The sequence below is a fragment of the Limulus polyphemus genome, unplaced genomic scaffold (assembly GCF_000517525.1).
Source record: "Limulus polyphemus unplaced genomic scaffold, Limulus_polyphemus-2.1.2 Scaffold2335, whole genome shotgun sequence".
In the NCBI taxonomy this organism is placed as follows: domain Eukaryota; kingdom Metazoa; phylum Arthropoda; class Merostomata; order Xiphosura; family Limulidae; genus Limulus; species Limulus polyphemus.
The window spans coordinates 175,658-196,438 of record NW_013667945.1 but is presented as its reverse complement, the minus strand read 5'-3'; the positions used below and the strand labels follow the sequence as shown (position 1 = coordinate 196,438).

At 32.3% G+C, this 20,781-nt stretch overlaps 1 protein-coding gene and 1 long non-coding RNA gene across 4 annotated transcripts in view; both read left to right on the top strand.

Moving 5' to 3' along the window:
• The first annotated feature begins 501 nt into the window (after positions 1-501).
• Positions 502-1,724, top strand: LOC111087583. The gene is made up of 2 exons (XR_002612265.1): positions 502-631; positions 1,015-1,724. It is a non-coding gene; the product is annotated as an uncharacterized LOC111087583 (long non-coding RNA).
• Positions 1,725-9,575: 7,851 nt separating this feature from the next.
• The window catches only part of LOC106466661 (sentrin-specific protease 1-like), a 32,662-nt gene continuing 21,456 nt past the window's right edge, over positions 9,576-20,781 (top strand). The window contains exons 1-4 of one of the 3 annotated variants that reach the window (XM_022394724.1): positions 9,576-9,828; positions 13,497-13,594; positions 17,914-18,105; positions 19,181-19,253. In XM_022394724.1, coding sequence (XP_022250432.1) covers positions 18,079-18,105; positions 19,181-19,253 — 100 coding nt within the window. In that variant the 5' untranslated portion in view covers positions 9,576-9,828; positions 13,497-13,594; positions 17,914-18,078. The remainder of the gene's footprint in view (positions 9,829-13,496; positions 13,595-17,913; positions 18,106-19,180; positions 19,254-20,781) is intronic. The other 2 variants (XM_022394723.1, XM_013926954.2) reach the window with 2 other exon arrangements.

Here is a 20,781-nt window from a genome sequence, read left to right as displayed (position 1 = left end):
AAGTGATTACAACACTGGGGGCGGGGTTATTCTTAAAGCCACTGGTACAAGCCTACCTGAAGTGATTACAACACTGGGGGCGGGGTTATTCTTAAAGCCACTGGTGCAAGCCTACCTGAAATGATTACAACACTGGGGGCGGGGTTATTCTTAAAGCTGCTGATGCAAGCCTACCTGAAGTGATTACAAATTACGAACTTTTTCAGTGACTCTCATTTTCCAGTATTTGATGATTACCGATAAAACGGACACTAACCTCCAAAATGGTCAAAACTGCAAGGGAACGTTTTAAAATATATCCCATAATGCTTCAAATGAACAATACCGTTTTCAGCCTTGCGCACGGGAAGTGAATTTAGATTGTGTAAAAAGCAGTTTATTTTGAATTTTATGCATTTTTTTTGAAGTTGTAAAAATCTTAAACATTACAATAATGATTTTGAGTTTGGTATAGACCTAGTAGTTTTAATTTGTAATCTCAATTAACATCCTTTTTTTTTCAGTTTCTCGTGAATTTGTACTTCTGGCATTTTTAGCTGTCTCGGCGTGCTGTTGGCTTGCACAAGGACGCTACCTACCGACGAGATTTGACGAAACAAGAAAAGAAGAAATTAAGAACGTTCTTCAAATGGTATGTTTGATATCGTTTTCAAATATGTTTGAAATGGCAAATCAGGAAATGTGTACTTCTTTATCATGTGCTATTAAAATTCTCATTTATTCAGTGACGTCAGATGAATATAAAGAATACAGTATTCTGTGTAAAAGTCTAAGCTAAATGCAGTATTTAACTCTAAAATATAACTACCTACAATGAAAAGATACGAACGTTTATCAAGCACCTAGTTAATTAAACTTTAAAACATTTGTTATATCGAAACATAAATTTACTGTTTAAATATTTCCCTAAAGATTGGATTAAACAAAAGCATATCCCAAACTTTTTATTTTCTGTTTTAAATATCAATGTTTGTAAGATATATATATATAATAACTGAAGTTTTTTTTAATTAGTTGTTTGAACTTAACCACTTGGATGAAGAGGGATACAACAGACAACAAAGGCAGCATGACTACAAGCTCCCCCTACCGACCTTAAAACGTTCTATATCCAGCGGCTTCAACCAAAAGTAATTTCGCCATCTGTCGACGACAGCCGTTATTAATAAGCAAATTTGGATTATTAATTTCAATTTGCCTTTTCGTAGCTTAACATTAAAATAATTCAACCAGCTATAATCGTACGATAAATTTCAGAAAATTGTATTATGTAAAACCAAATACTAATTATTGTAATCAATGACCATAATTTAAAACCAGTCATTAATCTACAAGTCTCTGAAACAGCTTATTAGGCTATATATTTAAATATTATTACATTTCCTTAAAATATTTATTTTTTAATTTCTCTAAATGCCAAACCATGGACCTAACATACTTTTAAACAATATATTTTGATTAATTTAAAACCAGGCTTAAAATGTTTGACAAACCTTCGGACCACTAAATAAGAAATACGTACTACATAGACGCCCTCTATTTTCTCCTGCAAATTAACAATAAATGTAGATTAATGACAATCGGACCACCAGAATCCATTACCTTCATTGTTTTCAAATGTAATCAACCCTTCAAATTTCTGTTATTACTGCAATGACTTAAACATGTAAAATAATTGTGTATGAAGTTTACGTGTGAATAAAATATGTTTATTTGAAAAGAAATGTAACTGAATTCACTATTATTTTTAACAGTATTAATATTGAAGTTAACAAGACATTGAGAACAGTAAACCAGAAAGGATAACAAAACACAATGCGTTGGTTCCTTCAGACCACTTAACAATCAATATATACACTACAGCGATGTTATAAAACAGTTACTTTCCTGTGAAACAACAATACATTTGCATTGATAACAATCGAGCCGCAGGAGTTCTTTGCTTACATTGTTTCAAAGTTGTGTTATCATTGCAATGACTTACACATATATTTAGGACAGATTACACTATTTTATTTTGTATATAGTCACTGTACTCTCTCATTTTAATTCAGAATCCCAGTGGATTTTGGCCAGATCCACTCCTGATTCTGAGAGATCTCTCCATTTAGAAAAGAGCGCCATCAGTCGTCTTTTCACACTCACCTCTTTGATTTGTGTTACTTAATAAAGATTACTTTGTAAATGTTTTACATTGTGTTTGGTCTCCTTCCTCAACTCAATCATAGTTAGAAATTAAATTTATCTTTGTGAGACATTTTTCGCCTTCAGTACTGTCGTTGTAAAGTGTTCTTTCGTTGAGTAGGTTCTTTTAAATTATTTGGTGAAAATATTGCGAAGTTAGGTTTAGGTAACGACAACAAATTAGTTTATTTCTTCCTTAACGTTTGCTACAGGCTACTATCACTTGTACACAGTTGTAGGCCTAAGTTCACAAATAATGTTTTCATATTCAATAGAAATTTACTCGCTAAAGGTACTAGTGCTACTGCAACTAACGTACAAGGTAAATTTACTTGTAAGTTGTACAATTTCACGGCTAACTGATAGAGTAACTGAATATACGTGATAGCCAACACTGGCTTAAATGCTTCACTAGCCATTCAGTCACTGAATGAATTGAAAATTGACTCAGTGCTTTACTATTCTCTTATTTCCTTGTTTCTAACTATTTTTCAAAGTCTCTCGATTATTAATATTTAAGAACATTCTAAATATTCTAGGAACTACTTTTATAAACTTTTTAAATATTTCGTCATCATCGTTTTAGTACCTCCCTCTAACAAACAACAAAGTTAAAACATTGAAAATATAGCTTACAACACCATTCATCCTGTAAAGTAGATCAAACTCAAAATGGACAAATCCAGCTTTTGTGAGAGTCAATATGTTGGGCGCATGAAAATGTATATTTGTGCTAGTTTTCATCTTTATTGCTGTAAATATGACTACATAGGATCCCAAAATATACATTTTTCGGTTGTTTTACCTTTGATGTCATAAAATCCTTTAAAAAAGTCTAAATAAAAAAATATCTGACCGTAAATATTTAGCTATTAAAAATAACATTGATTGATAAAACAAATAAGCAAGTTTGTCCTTTTCGTGCCTGAAAGGCACATAAAGTTGATGTCTAATTCTGTGGACCCGGCATGGCCACGTGGTTAGGGCCCCGGCATGGCCAGGTGGTTAAGGCGCTCGACTCGCAATCTGAGGGTCGCGGGTTCGAATCCCAGTCACACCAAACATACTCGCCTTTTCAGCCGTGGGGGCGTTATAATGTGACGGTCAATCCCACTATTCGTTGGTAAAAGAGTAGCCCAAGAGTTGGCGGTGGGTGGTGATGACTAGCTGCCTTCCCTCTAGTCTTACACTGCTAAATTAGGGACGGCTAGCGCAGATAGCCCTCGTGTAGCTTTGCGCGAAATTCAAAACAAACCAAACCTAATTCTGTTTGTGTATGTATCAGGGATGTCATGTCAATCCCTCGCAGATTAACCCTAGCTGGGTAGACTAAAGCAATCGAGTAAAGTGTTTTGTTCAAGGACACAACATCATGTCCTGGTTAAGCCTCGAACTCTCGGTTTTCGCCTGCAAGTTCAAAGCACTAACCACTAGGACACGCTGCCCCTCATTAATTTTTGTTACCATGAAAAGTTATTGGTTCTTAAACTTATATTAATTCATGACGTGTGTCTGTGAATTTGTTTTGAACGCAGTTTTGAAAACGAAAGAGAGAGAGGAAGTTTAAAATTCATTAAAAGATCGCAGGGTTACTTATCTGATATTTTCCCGCTTCTTTCTCGCAAGTTTTAAATCGTAATGAGCGGGGACGTGATGACTGGGGTTTTAACTAGCAATGAGTAAGGATGTGATAGCTGGGGTTTCAATTCGACCTAAAGTGTAGAACGTAACGATCAGGGTTTTAACCCGTACTGAAGTGGGTGACGTGATGACTGGGGTTTTAAATAGCAATGAGTAAGGACGTGATAGCTGGGGTTTCAATTCGACCTGAAGTGTAGAACGTAACGATCGGGGTTTAAACCCGTACTGAAGTGGGTGACGTGATGACTGGGGTTTTAACTAGCAATGAGTGGGGACGTGATAGCTGGGGTTTCAATTCGACCTGAAGTGTAGAACGTAACGATCGGGGTTTAAACCCGTACTGAAGTGGGTGACGTGATGACTGGGGTTTTAACTAGCAATGAGTAAGGACGTGATAGCTGGGGTTTCAATTCGACCTGAAGTGTAGAATGTAACGATCAGGGTTTAAAACCCGTACTGAAGTGGGTGACGTGATGACTGGGGTTTTAACTAGCAATGAGTGGGGACGTGATAGCTGGAGTTTCAATTAGACCTGAAGTGGAGATGTGATGACTGGTGGTCAACTCGTACCAAAGTCGGGAACATAATGGCTGAGTTAACTAACGACAGCCAGTGGAGATGTGATGACTGGTGGTCAACTCGTACCAAAGTCGGGAACATAATGGCTGAGTTAACTAACGACAGCCACTTACTATTCCAAGCTAAGAAAATGTAAAAATGTCACAATCTAATATTTTCAGGTAATCCTAGTCTCTTGACAATTGTCCGCACAACACCAGGCCTAACATATCATACCACGCTTTCAAACATGATTGCCAGCTGTTGACTGTTATAATAATAGAGCATTAAAGCCAATAATTAACAGTTACACTATATTATCACCCAGTAATTATAGACATATTAGTCTTACATCAGTTGTGGGAAAAGTTTTGAAAATCTGATAAAAAATGCTTTGCAAAGTCATCTAACAAAGTTTAGAATTTCATTGGATAGTCAGCATGGTTTCACTAAGGGAAAATCTTGCCTTATAAATATTTTGACATTCTTTGAAAAGGTTACTGCTTATGTAAATGGGGGGTAAGGGTGTTGATTTGGTGTATCTGGATTTTCATAAAGCATTTGACAGTATTAAGGTTAATACATTGTTCAAGTTATTTCCATACAAATTATGATAACCTATATGCATTATCTTGCATTTATTATAATTAAAAATCATCATTTATATGCCCAACTCACTAAATGATCTAAATCCATTTGTAAAGCAGAAGCACCCTCTTCACAGTTAGAAACAACAAATACCTTAATATCATCAACAAATGTAAGTAATTTATTGATCCTTCCTTCATCTATGTCATTGATGTAAATCAAAAAAGCAAAGGTCCTAAGACTGAGCCATCGGGTACCCCACTTATGACATTAATCCAGTATGATTGAACTCCGTTTATAACAATCTTCTACTTTCTTTCATCCAGCCACTCTTCTATCCAATTATCTAACTTATCCAACACACCTATAGAGATAATTCTGTGTACAATACTTGTCAAATGCTTTCTGAAAACACAGATACACCAAATCTACACCCTTACCCTCATCGACACAAGCAGTAACCTTTTCCCATGTTTGTATTTTATCCTGTTTTAAGTCCTACGTATTGTAAATATATTCTGAAACATAAACATCACAATATAATGAAAAGAGGCAGTTTGAAGTTGTGTGGAATAGGTTAGTTCATATACAGCCGGATGTAAAGTGTAGAAGTGGTTGTTAACTATAATGGCCAGACTTTCTTAAGTGTCCAATTTGATGTCGCCAGTGTTCTGGGGCATATTTCTCTGAGTACGTACCTTGCACAAACATATAACAATGATAGACGATGGACAGAGCTTTCCAAACATATATAATATATTGAGTTTGTATTAAGTTTTTCCAGCAAACCAAGGAAATAAACAATGGTGGGGTGTTAAAGTAACGTGTCGCCAGCAGAAAAATTTAATTTTGAAGCAATAACACAAACACAAAAGTTGTAAGTATGACTCAAGCCTGTACTGTGATTAATTAGTAAACATTTATGTTTTGAAAATTTGTTATTAGCTGATTGTCCCATTATTTTTCACATATTAAAATATCCAAAATAACATGTCACCTTAATCATGTGTTCTCCTTCACGGTTGTTTATTTTTAAGACAATAATTACAAATTTTTGAGTAAATAAAAAGATTAGAGTCTAAAATCAATCAGGGAAGTATATAATTTGATTTTATTATACCCCAAACACAGGGCATCAAGAGATATTTTGGGCATGTCCATTTGAAGCTTGTAATATAATTAGTTTTTTAAGCACGTGATCTCCTTTACGCATATATCTAGTGCAGATACTCATATTATGGCATTTTGTTATATCGTTATACACAACAGTCAAGACATTTGTTGTTATCAATAACTGAAAGGGTAATAAGAGTAAATTGGATTCTTCAATAAAAATCACTGAACATCGAAACTGCGTGAACTCATTTACGTGTTCAGTTTTACTTCAGAAGCGAATATATAGAGCGCATAATGATTTTCCCGCCATATTTAGTTTCCACCATGTGCAGATGATCAGGGTAAGGTGGATTTGAAATGTTTTTGTCACAAATCAAAGTCCTTGAAAGTGGGATTACCTAACAGGTGTTTATCTCTTTAACCAACGTTCAAATGGTATGAGTGGTGGTAGTTTTAGGTTTAAATGACTGATAAATTACAAAGTCAAATCTGTAAGCGATAATTAAAGGTCTACTGATAAAAACAGATAATTGAAGACATGGTGAGATGCATGTAAAGTAGTTCACAGAATGGGTAAAGGAGATCACTATTATAATTCAACTCCTTATATATGCTTTGCGCTTATTAGTATAATGGCACATTATAATAAAAGCTTACGTTTATGATCTGTGGAAGTAGTCTAATACAAAATGACTATTCTTATTAGCCTACTATAGCTGAATTTACCATAGAAATGTAAAGGAGATCACATTAATGTCTACACCTGTCTTTGCTAATATACGGAGGTGGTATACATTTCGGTGATGGGTTTCATATTTGTGTTTTTGGAATGGATGATAAACAAAGCCGGCAGCTGAAATATTATCACAGAACAAAGGCAGCAGAAAGGAAAACCTTCTTACGAATAGTTTTCTTTTAGCCTTTTTATTCTAGGTACAATACAATCTGGTAAAGTAGAACACATGTGAAAAACAGTAGTCATCTTCATTAAGGTGGAAAAATATGACAGAATATAGCCCGAGGGTTAGATTTTTGGCACAAGGTTTTTATGTAGTTATATTTTCAAGAACTGTATAAATCCTATAGGAGAAGGTTTTTTTTTCATATTTTCCAGTTGAAAAATGGACACTTAAGAAAGCCTGGCCCATAATATAGGCCTAAAAAGCTTCTATTATCGCCCATAGGGCTGTAGTTATCACACATATTTTCCTCTTAAAAGACATAAATTCACTATTAAACCTTACCTTTGAAAGGAGTGACGTCTGATAAGTTATATTTGTGTGTGGATCTCTATATTTAACCGCCTGATGACTTATGCAATAGCTGTAGTTAGGGTTAGCATGGATGAAGAGAATCTTTGTTTACTCATGAAAATACTCAACCTCGTTCTCGCGACGACCTTGACACACCATATAAGGAAAACCGTGTTCAGGTGTAGTCGTATTATTTCGATTCTTTTTGTAATCATCATGTTGAGGGCTGTAATACAGTAAGCAACATTTCATATTACTCTGAAGTTCACGAAGAATAATTTTTTTTAGGCCTTGAAGATGTTAAGGGCATCACAGTAGATTACAGACGTTTCTTCTCTTAATTATAGTTATAATTTGAATTTTCAACCTGAACAGCACCTTTTGTGCAGGTAGGTATAAATGACCACATCAGAGATCCCTAAGACTCGGGTATGACCATTCCTAGTTTTGAATTTCTGTTCAGAGTGAAGGCAGCCTGTTACCAACATTCGCTGCCGCAAGAGTTTTATCCATTTCTTGGAGTTCGTTTCAGTTTTATGACATGCCCACAGCTGGAAGTGCAAAGCATATTCAGTAGCATAACGTTTCAAATCCTGGACCCTGCCATCTACAACCCGCCACATAACAGTACGCTAGGCTCCGCTATTATTATTATTATTCGAATATTCAGTGAAATTATGTTAGAACATGTATAGAGAATTAATTTAAACTCTATAAATTCTATCAGAACAAACTTTAGCTGATTTCTGTATTCAAAACATTTTTTTGTATATATATATATTGTTTTTTTCTTTCTTCTTTTCTTTAAAAAAGGTGAGCATAATTTGCACTAAGAAACTTACAGATGAGGGAATAGTATGAATTTTTTCAAAAGAGAAAGTTTTACTGAGTATTTTTGAACGTTCATCAGTGTTCACTGCTTACCATTCAGAAAGAACAAACCTGTCGTATAAGATATCATATCTTAATGGGTTTATTTTCATGAGTATATGTTATATTCGGGTAAAACTAAGTTAATCTTAGAGCAATAGGATAGGTCCACTTAATAACAGGAGATTTGGTGAAGGTACCTACTACGAAGTAATGCTGTATCTCTGAGTAACTTAATCATTAGAACGAATGAAATAAAGAGACTTGACACAGATTGAAATACGAAATGAACAATGTTTATTTATAGGGGCTTAACACAAACAATGTATGTACTTGAATTATTCACACGGAACAAACGGTTTTGCTGAATGTTCTAACTTTAACTGATCGGGCTAAATCATGTACCACACTGTTTTACTCCATCCCATGGAAATGGCAAGTGTTAGCCTCTCGAAAATAGTCGTTTTCTTCTTCTTTTCAGGGTTTTCAGAGCCCGTCCCAAGGAGTGCCAAAATCGACGTTAGAATTAGCAGTTCTTGTCAATTTTTCAGGGGCATGGGAGCCAATGCAAAGTTCCCACAGGCCACAATTTTGCCTAGGTCCGGCTCGGCTTCTTTTGGTATGTTTCATAAGTTATGTAATAATTTTTGCATCGATATACTGATATATTATTAGTGTGTTGTTTTTTGTTTGTTGTTTTGATTTGTACAAAGCACTTCTTCTTTCTTTAAGTAGTAATTCTCATTCAGACATATGTGAGGACGTAACCCCGAGATATTACCATTGAAGAACACTGCTGTCGATATCCTTGCTTAATTATACTCAATAATAACAAACTAAAAAGGTCAACTAGAACAAAATCAACTTAATGACTTTCTCTATTATTCAAGATTTATGGAGTTTTTGAGTCCATTTTATTTCACCATATAGTAACTTAAATTAATTTAAGTGTGTGAATAATATTATGCAATTGTGCTTAATTTATTATTCGTATTATACAGCGTATTAATTATCTAATGATTCTGTGTGTATGTTATGATTTATTTTATTTTTCACGAAAGATAAAATTGCAAATATCATCTGATATGTGAAACCTGCACACATATAGAATATATGTTAATAATAGAAGAAAATAGATACGCATGGTATATTAATATACCACTAACACAAAGGAGAATGGAGAAGAAATCGGCAATTGGGAAAACTCGAATAATTATGATAGTTACGAAATAGGTTAAAATCAAATATTTTGAAGTTACACAAAAACCTCAGAGAAAACCCACGCAAACAACCAATAACGTGTGATAAAGGCTATTGTCATTTTATAGAAAATTGTGGGCATTCGTGAAAAGTGTAGATAATTTTCATGGGTGTTATATTTTGTTGTAACATCTGATTTTATGTTTCATACCACTTCGACATGAGTGGCTAATAACTTGGAGTTTACGGTTTCCAAGCGATATTTTTAAAATTACTTACAGTCATCTTAAAGATAATTTATATTTTTGGCAGTAATGTTACCGGAATTATCTTCCAGCTTAAAGAAATTTGTAACTTCTAGAAATGAAGAAATTTCTACAAATCAAGTCAACGTGAGAAAAAGAAATCGCAGTCCTAGGTGAAAATAACAATACTGTAGTGTAGGTTATTATTAGGCTTACTTAACCCTAACTTCGAAACTGGGAAGAACTGGTACTGGTAGCATAGGTCTGTCATAATATATTTGTGGCAGACAGTAGTATCATACTTTATACAGTTTCTTGCAAATGTAATCCACAAGGAACAGAATAAATAATGAAAATTAGTGGTAAAATACAATAAGCCTTATAAATAATACAACGTAATAGTACTATAACAGTATAACTTATAAATTATTAAGTATAACATTTAATAAGTTGTAAGTTATAGTACGTACACTTTACTGTGTTGTGTACACAGTACAGACTACAAGTACAATGTTATTTTTAACGCTCAAAATTTTCATCAAGATTTTTTTTGAAAGTATTGTAACTTATAAGAATGAAAAGTGATGGATGGTTAGGTGCTGGTCAGTAAAACAATATATGACAGCATATATAAATTAAAAGTTGCCATTTGGTTTTTTAACATTGCTACAATTACGAAACTTTTTCAAGAATAGTAGTCTAACATTACACTTACAACTTGAACTTGTAGTAGAAGTTAGATGTTCTAAATATAATACAGACCTGTCAGCTAAACACAAGTCAAACCTATGTTAGATAAATCACAAAGTGATTATAAGATATAAGTGTTTGATAAGAATTGAAAAACTATATTCTGTGAAACATTTCATTTTTAAAATGTTTCAAATGTCACTACTTAGTTTTAATCATTTAAAGCTCATGTAAAATAGAATTAGAAACTTTATATCTGATAATTCCATAAATTATTAATTAGCATCTTTTTCATTACATTCAGACTTTTGTATAACTTGTATATTTTAAATATTGTTTTACAACAATCATAGTTACGTTATTTTAACCTAAGTGAATTCATATCAACTGTTCAAATGCTCTCAATGGCCCAGTATTAATTTATAGCCACAAGTTTTGTGACAAAATATTTAATAGCCAATTCTAGCACATGATTCAAACATGAGGCAAACAAATAATCAAAACTTAAAACAAGTATAACAAGTCTTTATTTCAATTTTTAAATTCATTGCTTTTTTTTCTTGTATAGACAATGTTATTTTTTTAATTTCATAAATGAAATGGAACTTGTAAATACTGTCTGAAATACAGTCAGTCTTATCTGTTCTCTTGTTTAATTCCTTATGAGCAAATTCCAGTTTAGTAGTTTGCCAATATAGTTCTTAGAAAATAAAGTTGTCTGTAGTTTGATAAGAGATGTGATTAGTTGTCTCTTATGTTTATGGTCAATAAACACCCCATTGCTTCCATTATTTATGGAAAATCAAACAGTTTATGCTTCCTTACCACACAGCATCCTTTTTCTGAACCATAGACTCTCATCGGTCAGGTTACTCTAGCTAGGTTGACTTTAAGACTTAATTGATTGGTTGAATGAATAACCAGTAGTATGTTTACACAATAGACCATAATGATGATATTGGCAATTACAGTTGTCAAAACAAAAGTGTTACACTGTAATAATAAATAATTGGACCTCAATTAAGGGAACTAATAGCAATAAAACTTTAAAGCATGATGGGTAGAATTTGCGATGATTTAATGACATTTGTTTGTCACAAATACAGGTGAGAATGGCAGTGGATAAATAAAACATTGTAGTTGATGTTTTGAGCTAGGTTTCTGAATTATTATATAAAAAATAAAGTAATTGCCATTTTTCACTAACTATTTTATAATTAATTACAAAAGTAATAAAATAATTGCAGGTTTTGACAGCGTTGACTTGCAGGGTGAGCTTTTTTGTTTGTTTGTATTTTGATGAATGATGATTGTAAGAAGATTGAATACATTCAAAATAGATTTCTATTCAAAGTTCTGAGCAATAGTTCTTCGTAACATCCTCTTCTATTCAGGTCATGCTGGTGGCAAAACTTTGTTGAAATCAAAATTTGTTACTCTCTTTAAACTTGTAATAGTCTTTATTGTTACCCATTCAAGCCATCTGTAAACTTTATTAACCTGTTTTGTTGTATTCCTAAACTGAAAAAGAGACACAGTAGGCTCAGAACATTGTATTTTTAATAGTAATAAACAAATGTATGGATATTTGTAGATAAAGTTATGTCTTAAGTCATCTTTCTTTTCATCATAGTGAAAGAAATGCTCATGGGAAAACAGTTACTTTCATTACAGTATAGGCTATCTTAAGAAACATGAAAGCATTTAACTCCTTCTAGAAGTTAAAGTAAAACTTGAAATGTATCTCACTTGGATAAAAGCATTTGGCAGGACTCACCCACCGCTACAGTAAATGTGAAAATGTTATTATAAACTCTTTACTTTCACTCAGAAGTTCTTATGAATGATAAATTTTAAAAAACTTTGTTTCAAGTTAAAGTTATTGTGAAACTTACTAATCTTGTATTGCATTTTTAAACAGTATTCTAGTTGGTTCACGCATGAAAGTTCAATAAAACAACTCCATTTAGATATACAAATCAGCTTCTACAATGATATGGCAATAGGTAGTATGAAATGTGCCTAGTGTCACTGCTACTTTTGTTAATGTTTTAAGACACTAGGCCTATAAATGGCAGCTACATTTACAAAAAAAGCTTATTATAATGATAATTTGATAATTCTGAAATTTGAAAAGACATTATAAAAATGATTAATAATTTCATGTTTGAATATGTATGTGTATGATAATTGAAAAGAAAAAGTTTCAAAATGTTGTGCACAGTACAAGTTATTGATAAAATGGGTTCATTGTCTTACAACAATAATTACAATTCAATTATTCCTATGATGGAGCGATATTTTTCCAAAGTTTTATTTTTGCTGGAGAACAGATTATGATGGGATTTATCTTAAAATGTTTAAGAAGCTTAAAATGAGTTAGTTGAGTTTCAACTTTTTTTTTCTTTAAGTCACTGGATAGGTTAGAAATTACTACTACTAGTAATTACAAATTTGCTAGTGTGATTAATTTATTTAAATTAGTAAGTTGACCGGTTATGGAATTGGCATAAGGTTAAGTGGGTAATAAATTAGCATGGTGGTAGTAGTGTGTAAATTGTTGGTTCATCTTGGGGATCTGTTTTGAGGATCTTTGTTCTACATTATATTGTCAGTAACTTAGATAGTTTTTGAACAATTATATTTTGAAACTTGCTGATAATGCTAACACATTTGGACAGTCTGTCTGTATTAGGACTGTATCTTTTAGTTAAAAGTCTCATGATAGTTTTTGAATAGACCAGTTTGTGGAAAATGAGTTTCAATGCTGAATAATGAAAAGTTAAATACTTTAGTTATGGAAAGGACATATGTTGTAGAAGAAAAAGGAAACTTTTAGGTACGATGTTGATAAAAACCTAGAAGAATTTAACAGAATGTTTGGCTAATGAAATGATCAATTAGTAGTTATGGGATCTGTTTATAGGAATTTAGTTAGCAGTGAGGTTATTATAATCATAAAAAGACTGTTTAGACTTGATTTAAACCACTGTTCTCAGTTTTGTGTCTCCACATTTCATTTACTTGTTTTTCTTTTAATATATATTAAATTCAATCCATTCTGAAATTCTTATAGTTTTGTTTATTATATTGATCCTTTTTATACACTTATTTGAGTGTTTCTAAATACACCACTCTTAATATTTTTCAGTGAAGATAAAACAGGCTGCGAGTTTCAACAACCTTTTAGCAACACTCCAGCTAAGCAAAGGAAGATCGAGGCTGACGATGGTTTTATGTCCACTGAAGGTAAATACATGTGAAAGAAGAGATAATATCTTTTGTGTTGTGTGTTTTTTTTTATTATTTCATCTAGATCACCATGAAAGAGATGGTATGTCATGTTAACCTAAAACTGTAGTGCAGGAATGATCAATATTCACTTGCTAATAATTTTTCAATTTTTATAAGTAAAAGAAGTAGAATTAAAAACAACATTGAGAATTAATTTGTAGCTGAACTGATTTCTGTGAAGTGTTTATACATTCCCAAATGACTGAGAATCTGGAAACCATCACAGGATTCCAGCAAGGTCCAAGGGACAGGTCTTTAGTGGGGTCAAGCAGCTGAATCCTTGAAGTTCTTTCATATAAAGCAATATGTTTTATCAAAAAAATAGTTAAAGTAAGACTCCCATAGTTTTTATCTTCATTTTTAAGGGCACTTAAAAAGTACTTAATTTTTGGCTGACGTTTTGTTAAAGGAACACTGGGCCTGTTTTGTTTTTATTGGATATTGAATGAGGTATCTGATCAGTGGAGTGAAGTTTTAACTGAGTCAGTGATTGGTTTGCACAGTAAGCATGTCTTGTAACTGTTTCATGTCATTAGTTTCTGTCATTTGCAGTTAGTAATTAAACATTTAACCAGGTTATGGATCCTTTGCAATGTGTCTTAGTGGTTAATATGGGCATTTGTTTAAGTCATTATGAAGCCCTTAATTTTTGGGGTGGAGGAAAAATGGTAATCCTGCTAAGGAAACTGATTTCTCTAACCTTCATTTTCCCAGAATGCATTTTGAAAACTGGGAATCCTGCTAAGGAAACTGATTTCTCTAACCTTCATTTTCCCAGAATGCATTTTGAAAACTGGGAATCCTGCTAAGGAAACTGATTTCTCTAACCTTCATTTTTCCCAGAATGCATTTTGTAAACTGGGAATCCTGCTAAGGAAACTGATTTCTCTAACCTTCATTTTCCCAGAATGCATTTTGAAAACTAAAAAGAAAATATATTTTAAAAAATACCATATATTACAACTTTGTTTATCATGTCACAAAACATTTTGAAAAACAGTTATCTATATTATGAATTGTTGTAAAGAAGGGCTAACAGCATGACATAAATTTTCTATAATCAGTGATGCATTATAAATAAGTTTATATGCTCACAAAAGAAGTAAGGATATCTGTACAACTATGAATGTGTACAAATCATACTAAAACATCACAACAAATATACGGTTACCATGAGTTGTCTAAATCAACTGGTAAAGAATAACATTTATTTGAAGAAGAATAGGAAAAATTAGTAGAACAAATATTAAGAATGACTATTTATTAAAGAAAATTGTGATTTTAGAATTTTTGTATGTTAGATTAATAAAGTTGCAAATGTAAGCACATACATTTGACATGAGTAGAAATATGACAAGTGTATAAATTTAAAACTTTTGCTCTTAAACTCTCAAAGCACCTGCAGTATGGTTTATTTTATTGCATTGCAAAAAAAAAGTGGATGAAATATTTCAAAACATCAATAACTTTCTACAGATTATGTAAGTTCTACAAATAAGATATCTTATTTTTGTGTGAATTTGCAGCTTTGAGAATTTGAAAAGATTTCATTGTAATTTTTGAGAAACAATTAAAAATGTCTTCCTTTTGTTGTAGATTTTAATTCCTGATTTTTATGTCTTTCTACATTCTTTTAAAACTTTCCTTTAGAGTTTTTGTTTCATAAAACCATACGTTTTATCTTTGTTTTGATTGAAAGAAAAACATTGTATACAATTTTACTGTGTTTGCAATCATTGGTATACAGTACAATAAAAATAGCTTTTTTAACATACCAAAATTATAAGCAAGTCAAATCTTTTTAATTGGTAATCAGAAGAGTCCATTGAATATAGGTAATAAGTTTTAAACCCATTTTATATTCATTTATATATATATATATATTTAACATTTTCTTTCAGTGATTTTCTTTTATCTTTCAAGCAGTTTATATATTTATGTAATAATTAGACTAATGAGGCTTTTTCGGTGAAATTAAAGTCATCAGCAAAATGATTTAACTAAGCCTCCCTCATTTCACAAAAAACGTTTCTTATATTGCATCATCTGAATTCAAATAAAGTATAAAATGATAAAGCAAGCTTTCAAAAAAAAAATCAGGATTGTTATTGTTACAGAAGTTATACACAAAATATTTTCTTTTAGCGACACAACAAGCTAAGCCTAGAAACATATCATCAAGCTAAGCCTAGCAACATATCATCAAGCTAAGCTTTTATCACTTCGTTCTGATCTTTATACAAATACCTGCTGAACTGGTAGTCACATTGACTTATAGAGTTGAAAAGAACAGGGAAAAAAAAGGTTTTGTTACATGTTTAGATCACTAGTCTAGGACTTCTCAAAACTAAGATATAAGCAAATACATCACACACCATGAGGACTGAAGCTGAGAAACATTGATTGGCAAAAGTAGATAACTAGAAGGTCAAATTACCACCATTTTGTTCAACACTAATTTGAATTTCCTCCTAGAGATTATGAGTGCCTTATCATACTGAGAAAGAATTCAGGAAATTCATAATCACTTAGTGGTTTTGTTTGGAGCACACTGAATTCAACCTGTAAGGATTTTATTTTTGTGTAAATAAATAAAGCTTTTTTTATTGACAAAATTTTAACTGGGAAGTGTGTTTTTTTTTAATTCAGTGGTACTATTTAACCTTATGTAGGATGCAACCTTCCGGGCATAATAGAGTTAATGTATGAGAAGTTTAACAAATGCAATAATTGTAATGAAAATAACAAAAACAAATCAGCACACTGGCAGGAGGTAGGGAGTGTTTAATGTACTTCCACATTTATCTTAAAGTATCCTTACATCAGTACAGTAGAACATGTTCCAAAAGTGTAATCAGTGGCTTGTAGAGGTGACAGACTGAATTGTTATATTCGTACCAAACTTTTGTACATATAGGTAAAAGAAATTCTTGGGAACCTTCAAACACTTATCTTTGTGCTCAAACGATACCTTGGAAGCTGTGTAAGCTTTTTTACTGCTTTTATTTATGTATCCATTTCATCAACCTGTTCACTGTCTGTCAATTTCAGTACTGTAGTCTAGTATATATCTCATTCTTATAAGAATTTTTATTTTATGTATTATCTGACCTCTTTTTCCTAACATCCATGCGCCAATCACTGCATATTACATTGTAATACATTGGCATTATACTGAATCCACTTTATTTTGTTCTTGTTGCATATGTGTGTGTGTGCTTGGTGCTGTGGCATTAAATTTGGCTTTCCTGTACTGCATTTTAAACTTTGTGTCTCATTTTCTACGTTAGAGGTTATTTTCAGATCTTAACCTTCAGTTGTAGTAGTTTATATAATCTTAAAAGTTTCAAGTTAACTTGTGGCATTCCCAAGCATTTACTGATCTTCTGACAGTCATCATAATTGTTCAGGTGACTTTCCTGTCATAATTATGGCTTCAAAGTAACTCAGATACACATCTAAATTGTTATTGGCAGTTGTTGTTTAACCTTTGTATTTTGGTTCATATGTTTGAGTAACTGATTATTTTTTTAAGGTTTGGTTGTCCCTGTATGCTTTCTTTTGGTGCTGCCTACTTTGAGAAGATCTGCTGTTTGGATTCTTCATTATTGACTTTAACTTTTTTGCCCTCCCTTCATTTATACTGATTACTTGCGAAAAAATTTTATTCTCAGCAATCTTGGGGACTTGCTCCTTCTTAATGGGTGTAAGCTAGTGGTCTGTCCTTTAATCGTCCTATTTTGCAACATTTTGATTATAACTCAGTATACAGTTGTGGGCCAACAATATTGCCTTTGATCACTTGACTCTTCCTAGTTTCTCTTCACCCCATTTGGATGTTGATTTTGAATTACTCTTGCTTTTTTTTTGTATTGGTGAACAGTTATATCTTTGGTTTCTCTTTCATTTCATTGTGGAAGTTCTAGCTAAAGTTACAGGTGACACAACAAAGATTGTGTAAAAATTCTTGTAAACTGTGGAACATCAGAGTGAGGAATCAGAAGTCTTAAGTGTGAGCATGAACTTGGTTAATAACAACAAATATTGGTAAAAGTGTCCCTCTGAATTACATTTTCCATACTGAACTGAAAGAAACTAATTTGCAACTATTTTTACCCTCGAGCTTCATTATTTTTTACATTTTTCACTGATTAATGATTGCAGTATTTAAAACTGTGTGTGTGTGTGTGTATCTAAAATTGATGAAAGTGTTATATATATGTAACAAAAATTACATTTGTTTGTCAACATTTTTTATTTTTTTATTTAAACAGCAAATCATTTGTCTTTTCGGAGACGACTAGCTGACTGGATGTCATGGATGGTAGAGGCCCCATCTAGAAATAGGAATTTCTTCCTGAGCAGTGTTGCAAATATGTTTCGAAACCCAGAAAATAATGAAAGTACTGAAGAAAATATACCAGTAAAAGATAAAGTAGATGCTGTGCATACTTTTACTGGTGAAACTCTTTTTAACGCTTTTAGCTCGTACATTTCATGAGTTCTGCTGTTGACTTTTTAAGTTGTACACAGACTCAAAAAACAATATGTAAGCTTGTTATTTATTAACTGGGAAAGCCAGAATGTGCAGAACTTAAACTAATAGTGCTTATTATGTATTTGAACATATATAAGTTAGTTCTTCATATACTATGTATTGTAAAAGATTTTTTATGTTTACAGCTTTAGAATGTTCCTTTGCCCCTTTTTGTCATCATACAAATGCTTATACATTTGCTGTAAAATAAATTTTTGCATTTCTGATTTAATCTCTTGTATTATGTGAAAAGCTTTAGAAACTTGTATTAGATAAAATGTAGATAATTAATTTTTTCTTGCCTCAAACCCCAAAAGGATTACGTAGGAATCATGTGTGTGAAACAGCAGCGAAAGAAGGAGTGTGGTAAAGAAAAACACAATATACTTAAGACATCACTCAGTACATTACGTTTTAGAAAAATACTTATTAAATTGAGTGGGAAAAGTATAATATCAGAAATAAACTGTTTATTATTAGCTGCTTGAATAACTTCCTGGATTAGCAGATATGTAGGTTATTGATAACCCCTGATGAAGCTGTAAAGGCAAAATATTGAGCCAATAAAAGATATATTCTTCTTGAAACACTGTATTTATTTAGGGTTTGTTTACATTTCTTTCCAGCTGAACTTTGTTATTAGTTCTTATAAACCTGTCTTCACTTCGCTTGGTTTGAGGCATTTTTTAATGTTATTGTTATAATCTGTTGAATAATATCTTAGTTGTATAGCTTATATTAATAATGCTTCTCTTTTGTGGCTGTAGAGATCAAAATTTTTCTTTGAGATAGCTAATACATAACTCTTGATAGAACTAATTATCATGTTATAAGTGAAGTCACTCTATGATTTATGACCATTTCAAAACTTCCAACAAGAAAAATACATATCAAAAGTTAAATATGTTTGGTTAAAAAACTGGATCTTGAATTATTTAGCCGTATACATGTAACAGTTATCTTTATTATTATTAACTGTTTGTGTTTATTTGATTATCTTGCAGGAGAAACACTTTGGTAGAGAAGAAACATCATCATGGAAAGAAGAGGACCTGAAGAGATCGCCATTAAGAACAAGTAATCTAGAAATTTTATAGTTTCAATAAAAATTAAACATATAAAGTTATTAATACAGAAGTTCTGTGAAATAAAACTCAAATAATTTTTGTTGTTGTCATTTTACTAAATAAACTGGCCTCATGCTTTTGATGAAAGTGCTTAACCTTCTTGCTTCTGGCAGGTCAAAGTGCGCATGTCATGACTTTTTAAAGAATTACATTCAACATGTAATAAATTTACTTTATTATTGTGAAAAATGAATAAACTTGGCATCAAAATGGTAATAAATCAAATTTTAATATTATATGAGTTTTAAGTTTTTAATTTTGTAAGGAGATATTTAAAAAAATCGTTAATCTCACCCTAGTATGAGAATTATGACATTTGCTCGATAGTTTTCCCTTATTCTCTAGAAGTACGGAATATAACGTAAATTACTCATTATAATATAGTTATTACCCAGGCAAAGCATAATTTTTATAGCCTTCAATCTTATTTGGTTATAGAGCCATAAACTAGAAAATAAGACCCCTCTTGCCACGCCCACCTGTCACGTCCTCTCCTTCACAACTTGCCATTAATTCTCTCTGATGTTTAATACTGTAATATTTACAATGAATAGAAAGCCAAAGTTTTAATCTATCAAATAACGTATTATATTTCACTCAGTAAAGGCTTCATAAATTCACAGACAAATTTTTAGAAGAAAGATGTTTCAGTAAAATATCTGATTTTTTTTTGCACACAATTGACTTTTAATGTTTACTAAGAGCTTGCCACATTTCATGAAAATACTTTCAGTGTTATAGTATTTATAGTTCCACAGAGTTACATGTTGGTTAGAGAGTCAGTCAAATTGCCCAACCTTGTATGCTGATGGTTGAGCTGAATAAACTTGAATTAGTTGAAAAAACATAATTAGAAATCGTAATTGCAGTATTTTGATTATTAGAATAGGTAGATAAATTGGGAACACTAATTTTAATTAGTTGGTTATTGTCATGACATTAATTAATGTAACCTTTGCTGATAGATAATAAATTGGCCCGGCATGGCCAGGTGGATAGGGAGCTCGAATCCCCGTTACACCAAACATGCTCGCCCTTTCAGCTGTGGGGGCATTATAACGTGACGGTCAATCCCACTAATCGTTGGTAAAAGAGTAGCCCAAGAGTTGGCGGTGGGTGGTGATGACCAGCTGCCTTCCCTCTAGCCTTACACTGCTAAATTAGGACGGCTAGCGCAGATAGCCCTCGTGTAGCTTTGCGCAAATTTCAAAACAAAACAAAAACAAACAGGTAATAAATTAATCAAGTTAATTGCCCATTTCTACGTACCCTGAATTCCTGCATCATGTATTCATATAAATATGGTGGCTGTAATGCCACTTACACTGGCAAAACAATATTCCAATTGCTCTAAAATAACGATCCTGCGAACACACAGGAATATCAAACAGACTGACAGGAAAACAGCTCCCTAACCCTCCAACTTTTGTCAACTCTTACACATACTGAAATTATCTCACCTAGACCATCACACGATG